At 43.2% G+C, this 22,498-nt stretch overlaps 1 protein-coding gene across 3 annotated transcripts in view; it reads right to left on the reverse strand.

Annotated features, from left to right (window-relative positions):
- The window catches only part of SYNPO2 (synaptopodin 2), a gene marked incomplete at its 5' end in the record, with an annotated part of 149,014 nt that overhangs the window by 18,526 nt on the left and 107,990 nt on the right, over positions 1–22,498 (reverse strand). Inside the window, 2 exons of one of the 3 annotated variants that reach the window (XM_080916154.1) lie at positions 14,379–16,570; positions 18,833–19,626. The exons of 1 other annotated variant lie outside the window; for it this stretch is intronic. In XM_080916154.1, coding sequence (XP_080772280.1) covers positions 14,379–16,570; positions 18,833–19,626 — 2,986 coding nt within the window. Of the gene's footprint in view, positions 1–12,956; positions 16,571–18,832; positions 19,627–22,498 lie in introns of those variants that run through there. One more of the 3 variants, XM_080916152.1, reaches the window with a different exon arrangement.

Raw genomic sequence — 22,498 nt, forward strand, 5'->3', positions numbered from 1 at the left:
TAGATAAATGAATTGATGGAAAAAAACATTTTAAATCTTATAATCAAATGAAAATTAAAACATACCATACTAAAACTATGAGATACAATCAAAGCGTCTTAAGAGGTTAAATTCTAAGCTTTAAGAGTCTATATTTTTTTAAAAATCAGAGAAATCATAAATAAATAACTTAATGACATGCCTTAAAGTTCTGGAGAAAAGAAGAACAAGTCTGTAGACAGAAAGAAATAAGCAAGAATAAGTAGGAATTAATGGAATGAAAATAATAAAATAATACAGAGAAACATATTTATCATTGAAAGATAAAGACTTACAAGACCTTCATTACCCAAAGTAACTAACAGAGGTAAGAAGAGGAGCCGAACTAATAAAATTAGAAATGGAATAGGAGCCATAACAACAGACACTAGTGAAATTTAAAAAACCAAGTCTTACCTAAAATGCTGTATCTTCTCACCGAATTAGAAAAGTCCAGAAGACATAGGTAAATTTTAAGATGTAAATGACCAACTGACATCAAACCGAGAGGAGACCAACAATTAAAACAGGTCCATAGTACACAGTGGGATTGAAGCAGTAATTCTTAAAAATCTCCCAAACTAAAGCAAATCCAAGACCAGATGGATTCAATAGTGAATTTTATCAGACCTTCAAAGGAAAACTAATTTCAATACTTCTCAAATTAACCTGAAAATGAAGAAACATTGCCAAAGTATTTCTTACGAAGATCGTACTTTCCTGATCTTAAACTCAAAGGTGTAACAAAAAATTAAGACCAATAACCCCAATGACCATGTGAATAGAATTGCCAAAGTTCTCAAAGAAATATTGTAAGCTTAATTTAATAGTACATCAAAAAGATCACTTCCCATCATCAAGATGGCTTTATGCCATAGATGTAGTTATAAGGAAATATATAAAACAAGTGCTATTTATTACATGAATGAACTCAAGAATAGAAATCATAAGGCCATCTTGATGCAGGAAAAAGCTTTTGACAAAATCCAACATCACTTCATTTTTTACGCCATTTAAAAATGTTTAAAGCTACCTTTAAATAATCTCAGAGCTCGTGTGGATGTACGGAAGACCGTGAGAAGCGAAAGTGGATACTGCTAGAGATGTCGCCACACATAGTTCACAGTCATACCTCAGAGCCAATGTAATAAGCAAACAAACACCAAGACAGATACATAGATCCTTAGAACAGAACAGAGGAGCCATGTAGGAGCCACACAGCTGAAGCTACCTGACCTTTGGCAAAGATACCAAAAATACCCATCCAAACCTGAGAAAAGACAAAGGGTGCTTGGAAAACCGGATAGAAGAGTGTCCTCATCTCTCCTGAGCAGAAACCCCCGCTCCCAAAGGATTAGAGATTTGTACAAGACCTGAGAGTTTCAGCCTGCAGAAAGTATGGAGGACACTTCCAGATGGAGTCATGGTTAAGGGCTTTCTGAATACGACTCTGACAGTTCAAGAAATAAGTCCAGTAACTGACACACAAGATCCCATGAGAACATCTGTATCACAAAGAGAGCTGTCAATCAACTAAGGAGGCAGCCTACAGAATGAAAGGGTTTTTATTTTTTGTTGTTGTTTGTTCTGTTTTTGTTTTTTCTAGCTATGCATTTAATAGAGGATTAGTATCTAGAATAGTCAAAGATTTTCAATACTGAGACATCAAAAAAATCTTAATAGAAAATGGGTTGTGAAACTAAACAGAGTTCTTGAAAAGAAACACAAAGGGCACTTAAACATTTTTAAAAAGCCTTCAGCATCTTTAGCTTTCGGGGATGTGCAAATTGAAATGACTTGGTGATTCTAGCTGTGCTGACTAGTGCTTTTTCAACTCTGGACAAACCAGAGTCATCTACAAGGAGGGAGCCTCAACAGAGAAAATGCCTTCATATGATTAGCCTGTGGGAAAGACTGTGGAAGCACTTTCATGTTCCTCCATGGCCTCTGCTTCAGTTCCTGCCTGAAGGTTCCTGCCTTGAGTGCCTGCCCTGAGTTCTTCCAGGGGTGGAATTTGACCTGAGAGTTGTAAGATGAAATAAACTTTCTCCTCCCCAAGAAGCCATTGGTCATCATGTACTATCCCAGCAGCAGAAACCATAAGACACACGGTTACCCCAGCCTATCACTAAGAAAGTAAATGAAAACAAATATTGGTGGGGACGTGGTATAAGAGGAACACTTATCCTCTGTTTGTGGGAACGTAAATAGGTGAACCCACTATGGGACTCAGGTCAGACGTTTCTCAAAAAGCTAAAAATAGAACTACCATATGACCCGCCTGAAAACAGACTGAAAGGACTGTTTTCTACAACAGAGACACTAGCTCCTTCACGTTCACTGATTCTCCATTCAGAGTAGCTAGGAAGTAGAATCAGCTTGCATGGCTACCAGCTAATAAATGGATAGCAAAAATACAGCACACATGCCTCATGGAGTTCTGTTCAGCTATAAAGAACAAGGTGAAATAATGAAATTTGAAGGAAAATTGATGAAACTGGAGCGTATTATACTGAGTGATCTAATCCGGGTTCAGAAAGACAAATGGTGCATGCCCTCTCTCGTATGTGGAGCCTAGCTTTGAAATTTTTACTTGTGTCTTTAACTTGGAGTTACTGAAAAAGTCATAAGTCAGACAGGGACCATAAAAGGAGCAAGAAAATACACCTTAATGAACCCGAGGATAGTAGCAGATGGGTCATACTAAAGTTGAAGGGGAAGAGACTTGGTGTTAGAGGTTTAATTGTGAATGGGAGCATGTGGACTGGAAGAGGAGAGGGTGGAGGTGGATTAGCCAGAACAAAACATGCATGAAAAATCTTTATCAAGTTCTCCTACTTTACAAACCAATATAAAAGCACATAATAGATGTGTGAATCTGTGTGAATAGATAGTGCTGTTGCCATTATTCAGGAATCTTAATGCCAAGCAGCAGACACTTCCCTGAGAATTACTGACCAAGGAGGTCCCAGAGACCTCCAAAACGATGCTTCAGATATGGCCAGTAATCTTGCTTACGTAACCAGGTAGTAGGGTCCTATTGCTGAGGACACCACTGCGTGAGTTTCAGAATATAAAGAAATCAATCTGGAACTGACCAGAAAATGTTCGCTCTGCTGGCTACTTTTATCATGTTCAAAATGGCTGTAGGCTGTGCAGGTTGCAGGGGAAGGAAAGTCACCACTGGTCTTACTCTGTGCTGAACCCCGCATGCTGCAACACTCATCTGCCACTCAAAGTGTGCCCAGGGGTTTAATACTGGCATAACTGTTGTGGGCATAACCAACTACTTTCTGATTGGATTTGGGTACTTCTCCCCAGGAGGGATTCATGCCTGATACTGCAAACCTGGTCAATAATTCAAGGGTGGGAGTTCATAGGGTCGATGGAGGAACCTCTTACTGCTGTTTTACTAAATGATCATATTGTCAAACTGCCTTCTAAATATTTAAGTTTATACATATAGATAAGTGTTTCAATCATAGTCCAAGAAAGTTCTTTTTGTAGTAGGCACTGACTGGTAAATTCAAGGCTCATAACTTGTCAAAGTGCTAGTAAGGAGTTACTGTTGGTTGCTCTCTAAAGAGAACAGTTATATCAACCTCTCCTCAACCAAGGCTCATGGGATATCATGGAAGTCAAGTTAGAAAGGATCTAGGAGCCACAGGATAGTGAGGAGAGCTGTGAAAAAAATCTGTCTTGCAGACATGACTGGCTATTGCACTTATGAACAAGGATTGTGATTAATCCACTTTACACGTCTCTCTGGTCTAAGTGGTAAGTTTTTTTTTCAACAACATCTTTTTTTTTGATGGTGGTCTGAATAAGAATGGCCCCCATAGACTTACATTAGAATGCTTGTTCCACAGTTGATGGAACTGTTTGGGAAGGATTAAGAGACGTGGTCTTGATGGCAGAGCTGTGTCACTTGGGGGTAGTTTTTGATGTTCCAAAGGTTCTGGAGTTTTTAACTCTCACTCTTTGCCTTGCATCTGTGGGCCAGAAGTAAGCTCTCAGCCACCGTGTCCCAGCCATAATGGTCAGTGACTCTAACCTTCTGGAACCGTGAGCCTCGAGACTAAATGCTTTATCAGTTGCTTCAGCCATGGTGTTTGTTTATCATGGCCATAGACAAGTAATTAAGACACTTTCTTATTTAAGAACATTTGTACCCTAATAATGGTGGTGCACACCTCTGATCACAGCACTCAGAAGGCAGAGGCGGGTGGATCTCTGAGTTTGTGGTGGATCTCACTAGTCTACAGAGTGAGTTTCAGGGTAGCCAGGGCAACACAGAGACAACCCCTGTATAGAAAAAAAGAAAAATATATAAAATAGTTGTATTTTAGAGAAAAGGCAATTCTATAAAGCAGGTGGGCATTGCCAAATGAATGGCCAGTTTTCTGATGTAGTTAAAAGAGAAGTAATTGTAACCTAAGACAACAACTTCTAATGGCTCAGCCCTTCTACACACAGAGCGGGGAAAGTAGGAGAAGAAAACAGAAAACCCCCATAATGTGACTGTCCGAAATACTTATGCACCTAGTCATTAAAAAACAAAACCAAAAACACCAGCGAAGGAGTGGGGGAAGAATTAACAAATAATCAAAGTATTCCTCTCAAATATGGCTTGATTTGTGGTTTGGGAGTCATTTTATCTGGCCATAGTGGCTAACCATGTTTATTCTCGGTACAGGGAAGCCAAGACTAGAAAAGAAAGAAATCCTAGTATACCTGAGAGATGGGATGTTATTAGTCTGCCATCCTTTGTTCCATCCATCCATCCATCCATCCATCCATCCATCCATCCATCCATCCATCCATCCACCTACCCACCCATCCATCCATCTATCTATCCATCTATGTATCTATCTATATATCTATGCATCTATGTATGTATGTATGTATGTATGTATGTATGTATGTATGTATCTATCTATCTATCTATCTATCTATCTATCTATCTATCTATCTATCTATCTACTGGAAGAATAAGGGAATCTTACATCATAGCATAGTCTAGGCTGGTCTTGAACTCTGTTTCAAAAAACCTGACAAAAAGAGGGAAGGAAAGTATGGCTTATTAACATTCAAAGTCGTTCAAAATTCTTTGATTTAGGTCAATAAGAGTGTTTTGATCATTTAAAGAGAGATTTCAAAAAAGCCACTTCTGATTGGAATGAGCAGATCTAGGTACCCAAACCAATGGCAGTTTTCTTTGACAATCCCTTCTCCACGACAAACGAAGATACTGAAGAACTCAGGACTGTCCTAAGTGATAAAACTAGAATTCTACTTCTGAACAATATTTATGTCATCCTTGATGAGTAGTAAAGGATCTGAGGAAGATCAGATCGTGAGGCTTCTCTTGTCTTTCAATAAAACAAGGACAGTACTGGAAGTCAGTTGCTGAGCTGCAAACCTTGAATGGCCTCCTGGAAAGCTCTATGAGTGGGGAAGAGTCTGCTGCCACCTGGTGGACATTAGACATATCACTTTTGCTTTAGCACCTCTGCGGCTTCTGAGCAGGCCCTGAGTGGTTTGGTTGTCTTTGATGGGGGAACCTGAAAATGATTAAGTCTCAAAGCATTAAGTTCGACAAGTATTAGAAATGGGTTTTATAAAATGTGGCGCATAAGCAATTAGTATCAAAATCACCTGTCGGCGTGTTAGACGACGAATTCCTGGTCCCCGCCGAGATCTAGTAAATAAGTACCCAAGGTAAGGGCAGCCCCAATCTTTACTCTGGAAATGAAAGCTGGAAAATCACGTGGTGAAACACCAGAAAGAGAGGTGGGCATGGTGGCTCATCCTGTAATCACACTTGTGCTTAGTTCCTGGTTTGGTTTGGTTTGAGATGGGATCTCATGATGTTCAGGCGAGCCTTCAAATTCCTCTATAGCTTAGGGTGACCTTGAACCAATCTTACTGTCTTCACCTCCCATATACCAGTGTGCACTATTATGCTGGCTTCAGGAAGAATTTCCTAATTCAAGTCAAAGCATCTATGGAGCTTACATTAGGCTACTGTGAAGAATTAGTTAGCCATATCCAAACATTAATGAGTAGGCCAGGTATTCAGGCCACCATCCTTGGGTGCTAAGTGTGAAAAGCAGAAAACGAGAAATGGCAGATTCATGCCTTAATCTGCCACCTGGTGTATCTAGGTCCGGCTTATTTTATTGTGAATCTTAAGGTGGAGTTTACACATTTGAAATAGCACTAGAAGAAAAATGGCCAAGGGTAAATCAATTCAAGACCCAGTTGTGGCTTTTTGGGTTTGGCTATTTGGGGCCCAGTTTTGTTTTGTTTCGAACTGTAATAGATGTCACACATGAAAAGCTAAGCTATGTCTGTTTAGTTATATTTGAAATAAAAAGTATTTGGTATCTGAACAAAACTTCCAAATCGAAGCTTGTTTTGTGATTCTTTTAAAGGTCAAGTTTTCTGAGCTCCGACCTCTGCTTCTGACTCATAAACATTCTAGAAGTACCCGGAAAACCCACAAAACTTCCTTGGGCGGTGGTGACATTAAGTCCCTCTCTGCATGGCTTCTGAGACTGTGTTTATGCCTTCCCAGGCCCTTAGGGCTGGCTCTGTGGAGACCTAGATTTCAGTCTGTTTGTGGAAAGCAACCCTACCTCTCAGGCAAGATCACCTACTGCAAAACAGGTCGGGTCATTGACCCTTTGTCCTCACAGGGAGCTGCAGCAGGCCTGGGGACAATGAGCTGTGGTGAATGAATGGGAGGTGGGTCCTGTCAGAATGGGGAATACAAGTGGGACTCTATCTCATACATAAAGAGAGAGGAAGGGCTTCTGTGTGCTTAGAGAATGTTTGCATCATCTCAGGCAATCCCGCATGGAATTTACTTAAGAGTTGATTATCTTTTGATCATCCTAAATAAACATTAGGGAAGGAACCTGCAATCTCATACTTGCTGGACAAATGCTGCTCTGTTGAGCAACACCCTACTCCAAATCACAACTTCTGTTTAATTCACTAATTTGGGTGAAATGTTGTTACTTGGTGTTATCGTCACTCAGTTTGAGGGTTTTCTTTCTTTCTTACAGCTCCCAGTTTTCTCTTGGTCCTCAGTGGTCCTGGTAGCAATGAGCACAGTCTGATAACACATGAAGCTGTAAGGTCTGGAAGTTTGAAGGATCCTGTCTAGCACACTTTCTTGAATTGTAAGTTGTGCTCTATGGTAGCCAGAAACTGTGCTGGCTAATTTTATGAACCTGACACAGGCTAGAGTCATTTGAGGGGATGAGGCCTCAATTAAAAACAAAAATGCCCCCAGATGACTGGGCTGCAGGCAAGCCTGTAGGGTATTATTTTTAACTAGTGATTGATGGAGGAGTCCAGCCATTCCACCCCCGGGCTGCTGGTCCTGAGTTCTATAAAGCAATCAGGTGAGCAAGCCGGTAAGCAGCATGCATCCATAGCCTCTGTATCAGCTCCTGTTCTATTTGAGTTCCTGTCCTGACCTCCTTCAATGATGGTCAAGAAAGTGGACAGGAAAGCCGTATAAACCCTTTCGTCCCCAACTTGCTTTTGGTCATGGTGTTTCATCACAGCAATAGTAAACCTAACTAAGACAGAAATAGTTGTCTGTGTTGGGGGAATCTTCCAAGGGGTCTGAAAGGCAGGAAAGATTGATCCCTCCATGTACATCCAGGGTGGCTGCTGCCTCAACTGGAAGTGTCACTCTCACAGATTCCAGTGATAACTACTTGTGTTCTTTGAAACACTGAAAACTGGTGAGTCTCACATTCCTAGTCTGCTTAGCATTACTGTTAAGATTCCCAAAGTCATGGGTTTAAAGTAACCCAAGTTTGGTGACTAATAAGAAATTTCTTAGAAGCCCTTGGTCTTGCCAAGGCTTGATGTCCCAGTGTAGAGGAATGTCAGGATGGGGAGGCAGAAGGAGGTAAGTGGGTAGAGGAGCACTCTCATAGAAGCAGGGGGAGGGGAATGGGATCCGGGGCTTATGGAGGGGAAAACCAGAAAGGAGATAACATTTGAAGTGTAAGTAAAATATATCTAATTTAAGGGGGGGAACTTCTTTGTAATTACCTATAGTAGGATGGGGGGGGGTACAAAAAAGCCAAGGGATGGTCCCTTTGTTTAGTCTGCATTTCTTCTTGTGCACCCCGCTGCATCACCAACCCCCTTTCTCAGGTTTTATTGTGTTTCTATTTTATTTTACTTTTTTCTTCCAGGGCCTCACACATGCTAGGCAAGTGATCTTCCACTGAGCTACATCTCCAGCCCCGATTCCAGTTTCTAAATGGCATCCCTTGCCTTGCCAGTGAATGTAACCCTGTCACACAAACTCGCTGTCAGAGCCATCTTTTCTTTCTTTCTTCTTTTCCCCCAACTTATAAAACTCCATTTTTGTCAAGCTATCATAGTATGTAAGTTTATGACCTGTCTTATGATGTAAGGGTCCTTCCTAGGCCCACTCATTGTATCCAAAGTTATTTGTCCAGCACAGGGAACTTGATGATAAATTTGCTTGCCCAACAGACAACTAGCAGGTCTTTCCGAGTGAGAACATAGGGTGGAAACAGTGTAGCCACGTATGGAGAGTACAGGGCTTGGCCAGCAGGCAGATAAATTACCCTCACCCACCCTTCAAAGCTCAGAACCTGCACAAAAGCTACACTAAGTCTTTTGTACCCAAGAAAGAACAAAACCATCTCAGAGTTTTGCTGGTAGATCTAAATGATAGACATCTGCCAACGGGGCAAGCAGAGAGGGCAAGTTTTTTTTTTTTTTTTTTTAATGTTCCCTGTTTAAGTTTCTATTTGATATATTATTAACCATTGTGAATTTTAGGTGCTCCATAAAGTAGAAAAACACCTTCCTTCTCAGGGTAAATCCAAGAGTAAATGTAGTGTGGCTGGTTAAGAAAGAAAGCACACACTGAGTTCTTCAAGGCTTGCTAGCTCGCAGGGTACTGCCTAGGGCAAGGTCTCTAGCCTTTGTGCCTAGGAATTCCATCTACAGTCCCTTTAATGGGTACAAAAATGCTACCTCCTTTACCTGGACCTCCGGTCAAAAGGATATTGCAGGAAAGACACTCAGCTGATTCAGCGCTAACGTTTCTTTGAAAAGACAAGTCTTCTCATCACAGTTTATGTAAAATATCCACAGAAGATGATTAGTAAGTGAATTGTCCCTCCTACCCTCTGCCTACACTCTAGCCCTCAGAAGCTTTGAAACTGTGTGAATGGCTGCCCCAGCTTCTGTCCCTAACTCACATCCTGATAGGGACTGCAAGTCTTCATTCAGGGTTGTCCAGTGTGTCAGAATGTCACCCCCTCCCCATCAAGCAGAACACAACACTGCACTCTTTGATGTCAACTTCCAAGAAGAGCACTTTCTGTTTCTTCCTACGAGGCACATTTCTTTTTCATGCAGGGCCAGCTACTACCCTTTGACTTGAAACTGTTTCTCTTGCACATACCAGGGACCTTTCTTATGGAGCAGAGGAGGCAGAACTGGGGGATCAGAACTCTGCAGTATGCTTTGAACATTTCTGAGTGCTCCCATTGGCAGAGGCAGGAAGGAGGGAGGTTGAAGAAAAGGTCTTGGTGGGGGAGGGGTGTGACTGTGCTTAGGGACTCTAAACTGACATTTTGGCAGTGATAAACCACACTGGATGTAGATAAACAGATCAAGAAAGAAATAAAAAAAGACCCCTCCCCCAATTGTACTCTGTTAGGTGTTGATCTTCGAACCAAATTAGTAATATGAGAACTGTTTCACAGATTGACTTCTTTTCTCACAGCTATCTGGGTGACCTGGGGACCTGCATCTACATGCCCGAACACACCCTTAACTCCAGATTCGACAAGATTAAGGTTAAAATTCTCTCCATTCAATTGCCTCTGAGAGGTTCTTTGATTCCTGAGCACCAAGTGGTGGATCTGTGAGCACACATCACATGGACACACTCTTTAAACATTTCAGAAATTGACTTGATTGGTCAAAGAAACAGTTGCATTTCGGTGCTCTCGGGAATGGAAGCTCGCCGGGTGGTATGTGATGTCTGGCCATCCTGCAATTTCCTTGCTGTTCGGGTCTTATGGGAATTTCCTGGTCTGCTTTGTGGCTGGAAGCCAACTCTGGTAGGAAGTCAAGAGAAGAATTCCAACTTGGAATTTTCCCAGAATACTTGTTGGCTCCTCCAGCAGCTTTGAAGTGTTAACAAAGATCTTTGTGTTTCCCCAGAGCCCAGTGAGATGGGACATAAGACCAGCAAGGGTCAGTGTTTCTGGGAATATTGATTGTTGGAATTCACATACTTTCCTCATGAACACACATACAGTAAAACTTTTAAAAACAGACTCAACAACTCTGGTTCCAGGTGAGTTCAGCATGTACTCCTTGCTTCCTTCTGAAAGCACGTAAAGAATTGAGCCTTTCAGAAAACAGTCCCGCTTCTTGGTGACCTTGGTTTCAAAGCCCTTCCTGTCTGGCTGGTGGGGACTCCTGAGAGGGCAGAGCTGACACAGGGGAGCTCACCTTGGGATGTGGGTGCTGAATGATCAGAGCGACGTCCCCTGAAGCACTGAGTCTGGTGCTCAAAATAGGCTTTATTGGCGGTGTCAGAGAGCTTTGCGCTTCCAGAGGTAAGCAAACACCATTACTCCCAGTGACTGCAAACAGGAGAGCAGCCTCCTGTACCCATTCATGCCTTTAAAGGAGAATCGGTTTTGACAGATGTGACTACTGATGCTCTGCAGCTGTTCTACACTGAGAGAAGTTGGCACTGGCTACAAGAGCGGCTCTCAACCTGGGGGAATCCAAGGACCCTTTCGGAGGGGTCGCATATCAGATATTCTCATACTAGATATTTACATTACAATTCATAACAGTAGCCAGAATTATAGCTATGAAGTAACAACAGGATAATTTTATGTTTGGGGAGTCACCATACCATGAGGAACTGCATTAAAGGGGCGCAGCATTGGGAAGGTTGAGAAGCACTGCTCTAGAATAAAAGACATCAGCCATGTTACGTAACTATTTGTAATGTACACATGTTTCCCCCCTGCTTACAATCAGTTCCTTCTTGTGCACGTTAAGTGAGATTATAGATGCGTGTTGTCAACAATCACTATAAATAATATCAGTTGACACATCCCAGAATGATCACCCAAATGTGCATTGTAAAACATAGCTCTAAAGATGTGACACTGGGTAGTCTAAATGCATCTGCTGTGTTTGATCCTCTCCAAAACAGAACTCATTTATTGCCAGAGGATTAGAGATAGGCTAGTGGGTGTTCTTAGGTCAATGTAGTTCCCCCATAAAACCTGGGGGAATGCTAGCTTTGTGTTAACATACTTCCTGCCCGCCTCCTAGAGTCTTCCACATTGTGTGCTCCTCTCACATCACCCTGTTCCTGCTGGAAAGAGATGCTTGAGGCAGTGTAAAGGAGAAGCCTCTCAGAAGGAGAAGTTGGCATAGTCCTTCAGCCAGTACTTGGCTGGGATTACCTGGGTGGATAAAGCAAGCAGTGGATTCCTCTGGGCACAGTTCTTCCGCAATACAAGGCACCCCGGGGGATTCTGTTGTTGACAACAGAAATCAATACTTCATGAATTAGTAAAGGTGATGGGAAGAGGCAAGGAGCAAAGCAAAACCAACCAAAGGAAAATAAAAGAGGAAAGAAAAAAAAGGAAACTTCTTCTAGACTCCCCACCTAGCCAACCAACTACCCCATCAACCTTCACCTAAAGCAAAGACAGGACTCAGATTTAAAAGTGGATATAGCAGTAATTAGAGCCGGAGTTCTAACCTACCTACCACACTGCCATCCATGCCCTAATCCAACTGAGGGGTGGCGCGTGCAGATCCCTGGAGGAGAAAAGCCCATCTTCCTCAGAGAGTTGGCTCAGTCTTTTCTGCCCCATGCTTAGTCTCTTGGAGAATTCAATACCCATGGACCATGTAGTCCTGGATGAGGCTCTGCTACCTTCTGATAAAATCTGTACTCACCGTGTCTGTATGCTTTTAGCATATCCCTTAGAGATCTGTCTACACCCTAGTCTCTGGATTAAAAAAAAACAAAAACAAAAACATGACGTAGGTGTAGTGGCCATGTCTTTGGTTATGAATGCAAATAGTGTCACTGCTAATACCACCTGCCAACAGGAAACAGACTAAGGCTCTGCTCATTGCTGCATGCCACAAACCACTGCATAACTTCGGGCACTTTTGAGTCACTATGAATAAGGGTACTTTCGAACCAATGATTTCAGAATTACCACCCATTGGCTGTGTGGCAGAGCACCCATATAAGCTCTTTGTCTTTCGTCTAACTTATGCTGTCAGGATGCAAAGTTATGCCACACCATGATTGTGCACACCTTGAATCCCAGTACTCAGGAGGCAGATGTAGGTGGATCTTCGAGTTGAAGGCCAGCCTGGTCTACAGAGTGAGTTCCTGAATAGCCAGGGCTATACAGAGAAACCCTAACTCAAAAAAAAAAAAAGCAAAGTTATAAAAAATTACATTATTTTTGTGTTTTGTATGAAGAAAACACACACACACATACACACAGAGTGAATGGCACAAGTATTAATGTATAAGAGACTGCCCCCTGTATCCTACAAGAATCTTCCTAATTGATCTCCATAAAGACAAATAGAGACAAAATCACTCCCTGTGGTTTTACCTTTACCACATGCAATGGGGAGGGGCGTGGCTATAGAGAGAAAAGCAGTGTGTGGTCTGTCCCATTGCTCAGTATGTTTTGGGAATACCTGAAACTGAGAGTTTCACAGTGGATGCTCCCCGAATAAGAAATAGGTGCTCTCCAAAGGGAAAGTTAGATGCTATAAGAGAAATATTAGAGAAATGATTAAGATCAGAGCAAAGTCATACACGACACCTTTAAAAAACACATACAAGGAACAGATAAAGAAGAAGGTAGTATTTTAATAGAATAGTGGAATACAGCAGAAGGGCCTTGGCAGCAGAAGACAGGAACACAGACATCTTGAGACCAAAATGGTGCTTTGCGCCCTCAAAGCAGTAAAGTCTTTACATGAAGTCTCTAGACATCGCCTGTGCAAAGTGGGTTTCCCCCTGAGCCGTCCTGATTCTTTGCACTTCCTTCCACTAACTTACATGGAATATTTTCCATGGCTGGTTACACTCAGACTTAAAATAGATCTGAGAAAGGTCTTCAGGTCTTCCATTGGTAACATTATTAACCTCATGGCCAGCTGGCTGACCGCATGGTGTGTAACCAATCCAAATTTACAAGGTAACCTTGTTCAAACTATGCTGGTTCATCAAATATAAATAAGAAAATAAAGGTGCAAGAATAGAAATTGCAAGGGACAGTGGAGGAAGCACTTGTCAAAGAGCAAATTGAACACGAGGAAAAAAAACCTGTGAGGTCACCTAGAGAGGCTCTCAGTGGTTCTCTCTTTGTCTGCATGCGCCAACTCCTGTGGTCAGTATCCCTTCTGTCCCGGACTGTGTGGCTTCTCAGAGTAAAACCATAGCCACGTGTTACGTGTTACTTTATGTCCACTCTCCTCTGGTACTGCATCCCACTGTGCTACCCTTTGCCTCAGCACCTTCATGGGCAACAGGAGCTGCACTCAATGGTTCCTTAAGAGACCGGGAAAGACCACAGGAACCCATTTCTAAAGATAACAGGATTTCTCTCCCGATGCTAATCACTTCAAATGTGTCTTCTGAAGTAAGCCAATGTACGTGAGGACATCTTGTAAGCGCGCTGTGCCTAAGATCCTCCTTACAACCTATTGCTAAGCTACACAAACCCCAACAAGCCTCTGAGTACCTTCTCTGCGGCAGCAACCAGGCGTCTGAAGTAACTGAGCCGTTCCTGCCCTTGAGAGATTTCTATTTCCGGAAATAGAGCTAAAGAATGATTTGCAGGGGATCCCAGTCACCATTTGTTCATGGCACCCACTCCTCACTATGGGAGCACAGCTGGTGTATTACATAAAGGCTGTGTCGCCGAGCTTGGTTATACTGATTACTGTCTTACAGCTAAAACATAAATCCTAAGTATCCTGCTTACATAATGTATCGGCACATGCCTATTTTGGGATATCACAGATACTTTGAAGTGTGCAAAGAAATGAAATATATTTGAAGTCGAACTGAGTTGGGGTTTTGACCCAAAAACATATTATTCTGCTTCTTGGACCCAGATTGGGAGGTAAGTATATCTGAGATTAAGTAGGGTGAGGATCTGCTAAGCATTCTTGGGGACTCAACACTGCAAACGATTCATTTCAAGCTAAGTGGACACCCAACTTCAGCTACAAGATCACTCTTCCACAACCGACGGTTTCCACACCTGAACTGTGACACCGCTCTTCTTGGCTGAGAACTTCGGCCTTGGAGCCACAAAATAGGATGTGGAGGTCGATTCTTGCTTTGGAGAGGTGGGAACACTCACAGGTACCGGGGATGCGCTGACTGGTGAGGTGGCCTCCGCAAAGAAGTTGGGCTGAGAGGTGTAGGCAGGTACCGAGTAGACAGATGACGCCTGCGCGTTTGTGGGAGAGCCCACATCCGCCTGCCGGGGAGGAAGGGCTTGCTTCATGACTGGGGCTGGACTGACCTTGGCCATTGACTTTTGAGGGAAGCCATCTTTTGAATCAGGGGGTTGAAAGGTAAACAAAGATGCGTTGAGCTGGTACGGTTGGTGTTTCATGACATCCAAAGTGTTAAGGGGCTTCTTGCCCTTTTTCTTGCTCGTCTTGGAGGCCTGGGCACCCGCTGGCTGAGACTTGATGGCAGCTAGTGGGTAAGAGGGGGAATGGATAGGATTGTAGGCCACAGGAGGGGGTGCTCGGACATTGGAGGAGTACTTCCAACTGGCAGGCAGGGATGGAGTGGGAGACTGGGCCCGAGCTGTGTGGGCCTGCACCGTGTCGGAATCCACCACATACTTCTCCATCCTAGACTGCCTTTTGGCGAAGAGTTGGGCTCCTTTCCCACTCATTCCAGGTAGCTCACTGGGTGGTCCCCCTGTACCAGCAGGAGCAGCATTTACTAAGGGTGTGGGTACTGATGGCTTAGGTGTGTAGTTATGACTGACCACTACTGCTTGGGGACCTTTAAAAGGACCAGCCAGGTTCAGTGCACTCGCAGGCCGAGCGGGAGCGCAAGTAGGCTGAGCAATTTTGATGGAGGACACAGCTGTGACCTGTGGTGGGTTCGGTGGGTTTGATGTGGAGAAGGCAGGACGCTGGGCTGGAGCCACTCCTGGAGACCAGACTGGAGAAACTGGCGCTACTGGTTGGGAGGAAGAGGAGGCCTTAACTGCAGGCTTTGGAGCAACAGGAGGTGGGGTCTTTTGTTTGGCAGAACTCTGCATGAAGTTACAAGCCTCTGCGCCTAAACTGAGGTAGTCTTCTTCCGGCCCAGAGTCCCCTCCAGCCCCAGTGCCTCGCTTGCCTTCTGCATTTTGAAGAAGTGACAGGAGTTCGGGGTTGGGGCTCACTTTGGTTTCTTTGAAAGTAAACATGGGTTTTGTTGTGCCTCGTCTTTTGGCTTCCTGCAGTATCCCCGTTCTTTTGGCAGGCACTGCGATCCTCTCATCACGGGAAGCTATTTGCTCAGATGAATCATAGAAGGCCGGTTGTGACCATGGAGCAGGCTGGGGCCATGGAGGCGGCTGTGCTGGGCCAGCAACTGGGCTTGATATCCCCCTGGAGAAGGCTTCCGGTGGAGGTGAGACCGCAGAGTACGGTGGTGGAGCCGGGAAGTCAGAAATGGGACTTCTCACACTCCGCGTTGGGGAGAATGGCGCTGCTGGCTGGTTCATAGATCCCAGGAAAGGCTTGGCGGTTCTGTTCATAGGGATCATCCTCTGGGCCCCTGCTGTCTCAGACGCGCCACTGAAGCCATTCTGTTGTGGCACACTGCCAAAACTACGTCCCATCTGGAAGGAGCTTTCGCTCACAGAGCTCTGCATTCTCACCGACTCTTCTTTTCTTTGATAAGAAGTCATGGTTCTCAGACCGTCCGTCTGCAAGGTATCTGGTCCTCCGCCTGACACCCCACCCGTCTTCTCCTCTTCATTTTGGGCTGTGAACTGTTCCATCCTCTCTCTCCTCTTGGCAAACATGAGCGCTCCCTTGCCCGTGGTGTCTGGCAACATCTCCATCTTGTCCCCTCGGTTCAGTCTCTTTTCAATGTCCACCAGTCCAGAATCCCAATCAAAGTTCACCACGTGGGTGTTGTCGTCGATGTCAGACAGTAACTCTTCGTCCACTTCCGACTCACTGGTTCCAAAAAATGCAACGTCACTTATCTCGTCCTTGTCACCTGCTTCCTGGTCCTCCTCCTCCTCTCGCTCAAGCTCGCCAGTCCCGTAACTGACTAGGGTGTACTTCCGGGCCCTCCGCCTCCGCTTCTTAAACATCAACACCCCCTTGGAGTTTGGGTTGGGAGCATCCGTTAGGAGGAGGGCGATGCTTTTGCATTTAGACTTTGCTTCTTTCACTTGCTTTTCAGACAGACTTTCACTCCTCCTGAGCCCTAGGAAAAGTACACAAATTGTACTGAATTAGTGAATGCAAGGGGAAATGTGAAGAAATTGATTCCCAATGGGGGAAATGAATAATAAATATATAAAGACACATTATAATTGGGCACTGAAATGTGAAGAGATCTAAGTCATTGACTTTTTTCATTCACCCCCTTGCCCCGCCCCCTTGTGTTCTGCGAGTGCACGTGACCTAGCACTAAACCACTTGTGATTTCATTTCAAATTTGCACTTATATAATGGTGATGCATAGCACAGACCGCGCAGGATGACATCTTGTCCCATTTACTCCCATCGATACCGATTTAGACAGGCTGAGTTAGAACACAGATCACCCTCCCCCACACACACCCAGATTCTTAAGCTTTGATAAAAATAGGCTTGGAAGGGTCAGTTAATAGGCTACGATTGTATTAAAAAGAAAATAATTTAGGAACGTAATATGTTTTGCAAACAGGATGTACTTTGTCCTGGCACATTTAAAAGTAAAATGTTAAAACTGGATGCTTCAGTGCAATGCACTGAAATATATAAGTTTCTTCTTTTTCACTTTGACAACCGCCTCAAATCTTTCCATTGCGCTACTGAATTAATATGAACTCACAACACTGAATTAATAATTGATGGTAGTGAATTAATACTAAGCTGTATTTCAGAGTACTAGACTATTGTGAGCTCCTGTAAATATAATCCTGCTTAAGCTACAGAAAGAATAAATAGAAACTTTGGGAAAGTTTTAAAATTATGTCTTAAGGTCTTTTAAACTCACATTGAAACTTTTGTAGCACTTGTGCCATTACAAAATAACTTGGCAGTTTAAAAATGACAGGAATTTATATTTTCATTTTATTATTAAAAAGCAAATTAATGTCAAGTTAATTAATTTAATCACTTTAATGAGTACGATCTATAAATAAAATTTATCATATCTGGAGTTAAAGGAAGATATCAGAAAAAAATTAGATATTTCATGATTGAAATTAGTTTTTGTTGTTAAAAGTCAGACTTGGTTAATTCAATAACAACAACAAAAAGATAAGATAAGAACAAATAATTTTAGAGAATTTACAGATAAATATTCAGATATTTATCTGGTGGCCAACTTTTGTGCAGACAAAATAGTCCAAAATCTGGCCAGTATTAAATATGACTCCTTTTTGACTCGTGGTAGTGCAGCCCGCTAGGAAATTGACAGCAGCAACTGCTCACGGCCACCATGTGAAACACTCGCGTTCTGTCATAATACTCAGGTTTAACATGCTATATATGTGAGGTAAGGAGAGCGTAAGGAGTGGCCCCCGGCACATGCCATCAGAACTACAAATGGCTGTGCTAAAGATACACACCCAGAGGACAGGGGTTAGAAGGCCGATGTACTGCTCTGAGTACCCAAGCTCATAGCTACTGAGTACCAATCAGCCTGCGCATCCTCCGAGTCAGCTCTACAGTGTGTAGAAATAAAGAGAAGGAACGGTGTATATGAAAGAAAAAAATTAATAATACACCTAAACTTCGGTTCTTGACCTCATTCCTTTTGTGACCTTAGTTCTCAAGATAAGAGAAAACGACAACAGAGGCCTTGCAAATTTCCTATGAGAGAGCTCGGAGCTGCCTGGTGGGCACATGGCTCTGGAGACTTGAGTCTGGAAGGTGGTGAAGTGAGCTGCCACCTAGTGAGGCTTACACAACAGCAGGGATCGGATCGTGTAACTGCTGGGCTTCACACTTGCCCTTGTCTGTCAAACACTTCTGCAAGCATCATCAAGCCGCAGAGATTTCCAAAATGAAGCTCTGTTTTTAATATCAGTGCGGAAACCTCGTTCAAGGCACTTCTCAGGAGGCTGGATTGTTTTTGCCATTTAAACTGAGTCCACATTACTTCCAATCCTCTTAAAGCATCTCACCACAAAATGCTGTAACATTCTTCAGCAAATAAAAGAGGCGTATGTCATATTTCTTTAGCAGTCCCTGCATCTTCGTTGATAAGAGAAAGTTTATAAAAGATACATTTAGGTATTAAAAAAGTTTATGAAAGAATTTAAGTCTAATATGAAGTTCAAATTTACCTCTTCTAATTTAAAAACTGATATTCTCCACGCTGTTTATATTTATTATTTTGTGCACTAATTCAAAGCTAAAAGATAGTGAAAAGGCACGAGAAAAATCTGTTTTAAAAACTCATACAGTCCAGCTAGTAAAATACACTAAAATCCCAGCTCCCCTAACATCTGCCCCAACCCGCGGTAGGACTTACGTGCATGCTTTGCTCTGTGCTTGTGTGGTCTGCTGTGATCCTTGCCCGAGCGCTGATCTTCTCCCTGCTCGGTGCCTTCTGATGAGACCGTAAAGGAGACCAGAGAAGGAGGTGCTTCTGACCGCCCTCCTTCCACAGGAGAAGCCACACACCCCCTTCCTGCCTGCAGTCTGCACCCTTCAGCCTGCTGCCTGTCAGAGCAATCAACAATCACTTCAACCTGAGGCAGCCCTGTGCCTCCTGCGTCTCTTCCCTGGGTCACTCTCAGCTCCCGGCCACTGGAGGTCTGGACTGTTGTGCTGGACGTCAGAGAAGTGTCTGCTTCCTCGGAAGCAGGGATTGAATTTATGTGGACGGTTCTCTCGTGTTGTGAGCTCCAGTCTGGGTCTGGAGACTTGAATGTTTCATTTCCCTGGAGAGTCACTATAGGGTCACTGGTGCATTGCTGTCTTTCCTTTGAGAGGGACAGCTGTAGCTCAACCACATGGCCTGGCTGGCCTGCCTCTGCCTTCTTCCTTAAGATGACCTCTTCTACCAAGTGTCCTTCTTGGGAACGGAGCATCTGGGGAACTGGTTCTTCTGTTGCACATTCTGCATTACCCCAGGCATTTCCTTGGTCTTCGGAGAGGGGAACTCTAGTCTGGACTGGAGCAAGAAAGAAGTCTTTGCTCTGGGTTTTGGTGGCTTGCTGGATCTGCAGGGTGGTACTTTCCACGGGCCCCTCATGTGTAGGATGCTGATGGTTTGTATTTTCTGTTTCAGAATCCAAAGTCTCACTGGTTCCACTAGAGGGTCTGCACACAAAAGTAATCCCACACAGTTAGTCAGCATGTGTCCCACCTGCCAGAGAATTTCCCCCAACCTCCATGATGTCTCCCAATAATTTCAACATATTAGAAAACAGAACTTGCTGGAACATCTACAGGGCTGTTCAAGAGCTTTGAGGTAAGATTGTCTTTCAAGTACAAGAAAAAATGCTCACAAAGAAAGCTTTGAAATCCGAACTCATCTTTAACCCAGCCGTGGTTGTAAAAAAGCACAGGGTGTAGCTATGTGTGTCCCCCATTTGAGATTGGGTTTTTCCAACAAACTATGTTTGCTACAGGGACGTCAGTGTCCTGTGGAGTAGATATCATCGAGTCTCATAGACACACTCATAGCTTCAGATCAACCGGAATAGAATTTTCAGAGATGGTATATGCTTGGAAAGGTGAAACGGAAGCCCACTTCTAAGCACTAGGAAGCAGAGTGGACCCCTGCCTGAGCAAAGACCAATTTGGTGCACTGGGACTGCAGCCTGTGAAAAGAGCCGTCCTTTCTGTGCAGTGATGAATTCTAAGCCATATGGGGTACTCATACGCTGAGGCATCTTCCCTTCTATGTGTGCTTGCAGCATTTTTCTTGTAGAGTCTTTGTTCTCGGACTGTTTCTTTACCTCTGCCCAGGAGACCAGAGCTATCGTTCCACGGTCTCCTCTGAGGCAAACCCATCTGTTCACAGTCAGGTCTTGGGTTTGTGAGAAGCAACACCAGTTCAGGAGTCAAATAATGTCTTTCTAAATCTCTGAACTCTTAAGTCCGTATATGAGAAACGTGTCATTCGCCGAACAGCTGCAGGGCATGCCTTCATCTCCCATACGTGTTCATGTCCAAAGCAGCCAGAGTTCTCTCTCTCCTTCTTGCTCCCTTGAGATGAATATCCTAACTAGGGCAGGGATCATCCACACAAGGGTGGGGGGCGGAGGTCTTACTTCTCTTCTACTCCAAGAAATTTACTCTAGAATTTTATGCAAGTGGAATTTCAGGCCGATGAACAACATGTTTGGTAGAACCCGACAAAAATCAAAGCCGTTGTTGCTTTCTCTGTGCAAGTCACCCGAAAAGCTTCATAATGATATGCTATTTAAAAATGGTACTTTTAAAAATATGTTGGTAGCACATTAGGGCATTCTTCATTCTACTTTTTTGAGACAGGGTCTTACAAGTCCAAAGATCCTCCTGCCATAGCCTCCCAAGTGTCTCGATCATAGGCCTGAGCCTGCAGGTCCAGTACCTCATTCTTATGTAGGAATGATAGATACTTCCATTTAACTAAATTTGAGCTTGCCAAAGCCCAAGATGTTTAATCTAGGGGACTTTGGGATGAAGATAGCATAAATAACTTTTATTTATTTTATTCATCAATTATGCTTCTGAGAAGGGAGTAGTTCCAATTCATTCTAGCCTTATAGATTGGGATATAGGCAAACAAGCCCAGTGCTAATATTTTTTGGGAGCTGAAATGAAGTGGAAATATGCAGATAAAAATTATAAAGACATGAAAGGTAGATACATACACACGGGTACTCAGTCTTGCAATGTGTGCAATCAGAAAATCGTTTGCTTATGATTTCTGGTGATTTTAGCAAAAATCTAAGGCAAAAATGATTTGGTATTAAAAAGCAGGGTTTCATTTTGTTTTTAAATAGGGTTTGTCAGCCCTCTCTGGGTAACTAAGTCAACTAAAGAAGGTGACTGTCGTGTGAGGGAGGACTCCGAGCTTTAGAAACATGGTCAGATGTCCACAGGGATGCTGCTCTGGGGCTCAGAGACTGGATATTTCATTCGAATCCCACGAATTACCTACTCCCCTTTTAAAAATGTTGACTGATTTATTTTATTTTTTTATGTGTGTGTGTTTTGCCTGTGTGTATACATGTGTACCACACTCATTCCTGGAGACTCTGAAAGTCAGAAGAGGGCAACAGATCCCCTACACCTTGGAGTGCAAGTCTTGAGCCACCATGTGGGCTCTGAGAATCAAATTCATATTCATGCAAGAGCAACAGGTACTTTTAACCACTAGTCCCTTTCTCCAGCCCAATTAACTGCATCTTAGAAATTTAAAGTACTTAAAAGGAAGACGAAACAAAACATGAGACTCCCTATTCAAGGCAGCAGAAAATAAGTCTATTTGCTTCTAAACTGGGGTAGGAACCTAAGTGAGCTTTAAACCAATTTTTCCTCCAGTGATAATATCATAAAGGAAACTGGAACCAGAAGAACGTGTCCCAGACAAGTGTTCCAGAGAAACTGGCCTCATTAAGTCAAAGACAAGACACGAGAACAAAGTAGAGAAGATTGATTCCTTCTTTATATGAAGACTATTTACGGGGGTGGGGCTAGAACACTGCAAATGTTTAGAAGTCTTACACAGAATAGGGGCAAATGTATGTTCTCTGAGTAACATTCCTCCTATAGCTTTTGTTTTGTTTCTGTTTGGTTGGTTTTTAAATAGTTACTTTTTTAACTGGGTACTTTTAAAAGCAAAGGGCAACGTTATAGAGTTTGTAGGATCCTAAAAGTTTGAAGAGAAGGAACTTGTACACAATGAGCAATGTTTACATACAATGAACACGCACTCGTACATGCACTGCACATATGTGGTCTTGAATAAAACACTGGGTGAGGGGTCTTCTACACTGTAAGCAGTGCTTTGATAGTGCCAAGTCTTTATCCAGCCTGCTACCCAAATACGGTTTCCTTGGCAGTCCTGACCAGAGAAGATTCACTTATAAGCTTTCTGTGCCCCACCCCTGGAGGCCTGATCTTTGTATAAAAAGTCATTGCCTTAGACACTATATGATGCGCAATCATTTTCAATTCATCTTAGGATCTAAGAATTATA

Source organism: Micromys minutus (assembly GCF_963924665.1).
Source record: "Micromys minutus genome assembly, chromosome: 4".
Taxonomy (NCBI): domain Eukaryota; kingdom Metazoa; phylum Chordata; class Mammalia; order Rodentia; family Muridae; genus Micromys; species Micromys minutus.